Source organism: Solea solea, chromosome 3 (assembly GCF_958295425.1).
Source record: "Solea solea chromosome 3, fSolSol10.1, whole genome shotgun sequence".
Taxonomy (NCBI): Eukaryota; Metazoa; Chordata; class Actinopteri; order Pleuronectiformes; family Soleidae; genus Solea; species Solea solea.
The window spans coordinates 652162-654661 of NC_081136.1; the positions used below are offsets into that span (position 1 = coordinate 652162).

General features: G+C 50.1%; 1 protein-coding gene across 12 annotated transcripts in view; it reads right to left on the bottom strand.

Moving 5' to 3' along the window:
- The window catches only part of magi2a (membrane associated guanylate kinase, WW and PDZ domain containing 2a), a 146637-nt gene that overhangs the window by 17710 nt on the left and 126427 nt on the right, over positions 1-2500 (bottom strand). For all 12 annotated transcript variants that reach the window (XM_058625643.1, XM_058625645.1, XM_058625644.1 and 9 more), the window contains one exon: positions 243-920. In XM_058625643.1, coding sequence (XP_058481626.1) covers positions 243-920 — 678 coding nt within the window. The remainder of the gene's footprint in view (positions 1-242; positions 921-2500) is intronic.

The window sequence follows — 2500 nt, forward strand, 5'->3', positions numbered from 1 at the left end:
TTATCCCACAGACAACACTGATGCCCAACGCCTGGGTCGGGGACCCACAGGTGGGTCATGGGACATGTTCTTTGGGGTCCTCTTGTGAATGCTCTGTATTTTGGTTTTATAAAACATTCCTGAATGAAGACGTTGTTCAGTTCTTTTTGTTTTTGATTTGTTGTTTAAGAGTGAGTGAGTGAGTGAGTGAGTGAGTGACAGGTGCAGTTTGAGTCCTGACGCGGGGTCTGGACAGTTCTTACCTGTCCCTCCTCTCTGAACCACCAGGCCGGTCTCCGCTCCGACGGCACAGTCCTTGAGCAGCTCCACCACCTGTGTGTGTGTGAGTCCCTGCACCAGCTGCTTGTTGACCTCCACGATGAGGTCGCCCTCGCACAGGCCGGGGCAGCCCTGAGGCTCCAGCACCTGTTTGACCCGCTGACCCGCCGCGCTGTCCGCGATGGTGAAGCCAAAGCCGTCCATCCCTTTCACCATGGTGAGCGTCAGCAGCTCGCCCTGCGTCGCCCCCGACGACGCCATGGAGACGCTGTCGGGGGGCGTGGTGCCGGTGGTGGGCGGGAGCGAGCCGTCTAAGTTGGTGTCGCCGGGGTGAGGCGGAAGAAGCTGCTGCTGCACGCTGACCGGGTCCTGACCGGCGTCCGTGACGAAGCGCGCCGTGCGGGACAGATACTCCAGGTAGCCGTCGTAGCCGCTCCTGCCGTTCACCATGACGGGCCGCTGGTCCATGATACCCAGCGGGGAGATGATGGTGGTGGTGTTGTTGGAGTGGGCGGCGTCCTCGGGGTCGTAGGGCAGAGGGTAACCGCGGCACAGGACCAGCGTCACGCTCTGACCGATGGGCACCGACTGGAAGAGCTTGACCACGTCGGCGTGCGTGGTTCCCAGGACGCACACGTCGTTGATGTACACGATGACATCACCTGCAGGAGACCACACACCTTTAAGTTTTCTGACAGTTTAAAGAGGTCAGAGGTCAGAGGTCAGAGGTCAGGACAGTCACGATGGCTTGATTCTATGAATATTATTGTCACTTTGTTTTCTCCTCTCGACCACACTCATGAACTTTAAAGTTTATATCACTTATATCACATGATATCTTATGATATCATGTGATATAAGTGATATATCACATGATATCTTATGACATCATGGTCTACTGAAGAAGATCTGAAATCAACAAAGACCTTTTTCAAACCTGGAGACTGAACAACACTCAGACTTCCTGACGAGCTTCAAACCAGCAAACAGGAAAACAAAAACCACACTGGGTTCAGCTTCTGTCCTCTGTACCTCATAAAGTGGTCAGTGAGTTAAATGTGCTGACAGTCTGGGCCGAGAACCTCTCGTACATCTCGTACATCAAATCCAGTGAATTTGTGATTTAAGTTTTAAATCAAAGGCGTTTATTAAACAGCCGCTCGATCCTGAAACGCTGAGATTTGACTCTTTAGGCAAAGTCACGTCCGTATTTTTGATTCAAGGCTGTGTTTAACCAGTTTAAACTGGAATGACTCATTAATACGAGTATCCATAAGAATGTGGGAAATAAAAGCTGCTTTCAGCTGCTGTGAAAGCAGAGTTAATGTCAGCAGCACAGATGATTCTCTATCTGTCTTTCAAATGTAAAAGTCATCGTCAGGACAAACGTCTCCTGCTCACACATGACTCGTCCTCTCGGCCTAAAACACATGAAACTCAATATAGAGTTCAGGGCGTCGCCGTGCAGACGCCACGCCGGGCGAGCGCGAGGCACGACTCGTGTTCGTTACCTGGGACGATAATGAAAACCATTATTTTCTAATTGCAGGTATAATTGCTATGTTGTTTGGAGTTGATTGGTCGGTGATTGTTCCTGACCTCACTAACCACATGCTCGTCTCAGCGAGCTCACGTCTCAGCGAGCTCACGTCTGGAGCAGCGAGCTCACGTCTCAGCGAGCTCACGTCTGGAGCAGCGAGCTCACGTCTCAGCGAGCTCACGTCTCAGCGAGCTCACGTCTGGAGCCGGCGTTATCTACTCTGGTCGAGACGTTTTTGAAAGCGGTGCTGAGGCTTTTTATTTGTGACGTTAGCAGCTCTCTGCTCGCTCTGCTGGCGTCTCACGCGCTGAAGCTGAAGCAGTTTTATCAGTTTGAAGAATCCGATCATCTGCCGTGTATAAATGTAGACAGATATAAGACGACAGGTGTTGTGTGACAATATCTCCTCTTCAATTCAGGATAACTGGAACTCAAGCTGTTTGATTTTCCACTTATCCTCAAACTCTGCGAGAACACGGAACAGCTGTACTGTAACAAACAAACAGTCTGTGTAATCAAACGCCTATTGTTTGAAAATGATGATCTGTGAGAATTCCAAGAAGAGGAAGAATCTTCTGTTTGTGGGAAAGAATAAAAACACAGAATCTCTTTAACGTTTCTAAACACTCACACGGCGTCCACGCCTCGCTGTGCGAGATCAAGTTTGTTTGATTGATTGATTGATTGATTGATTGATTGGCG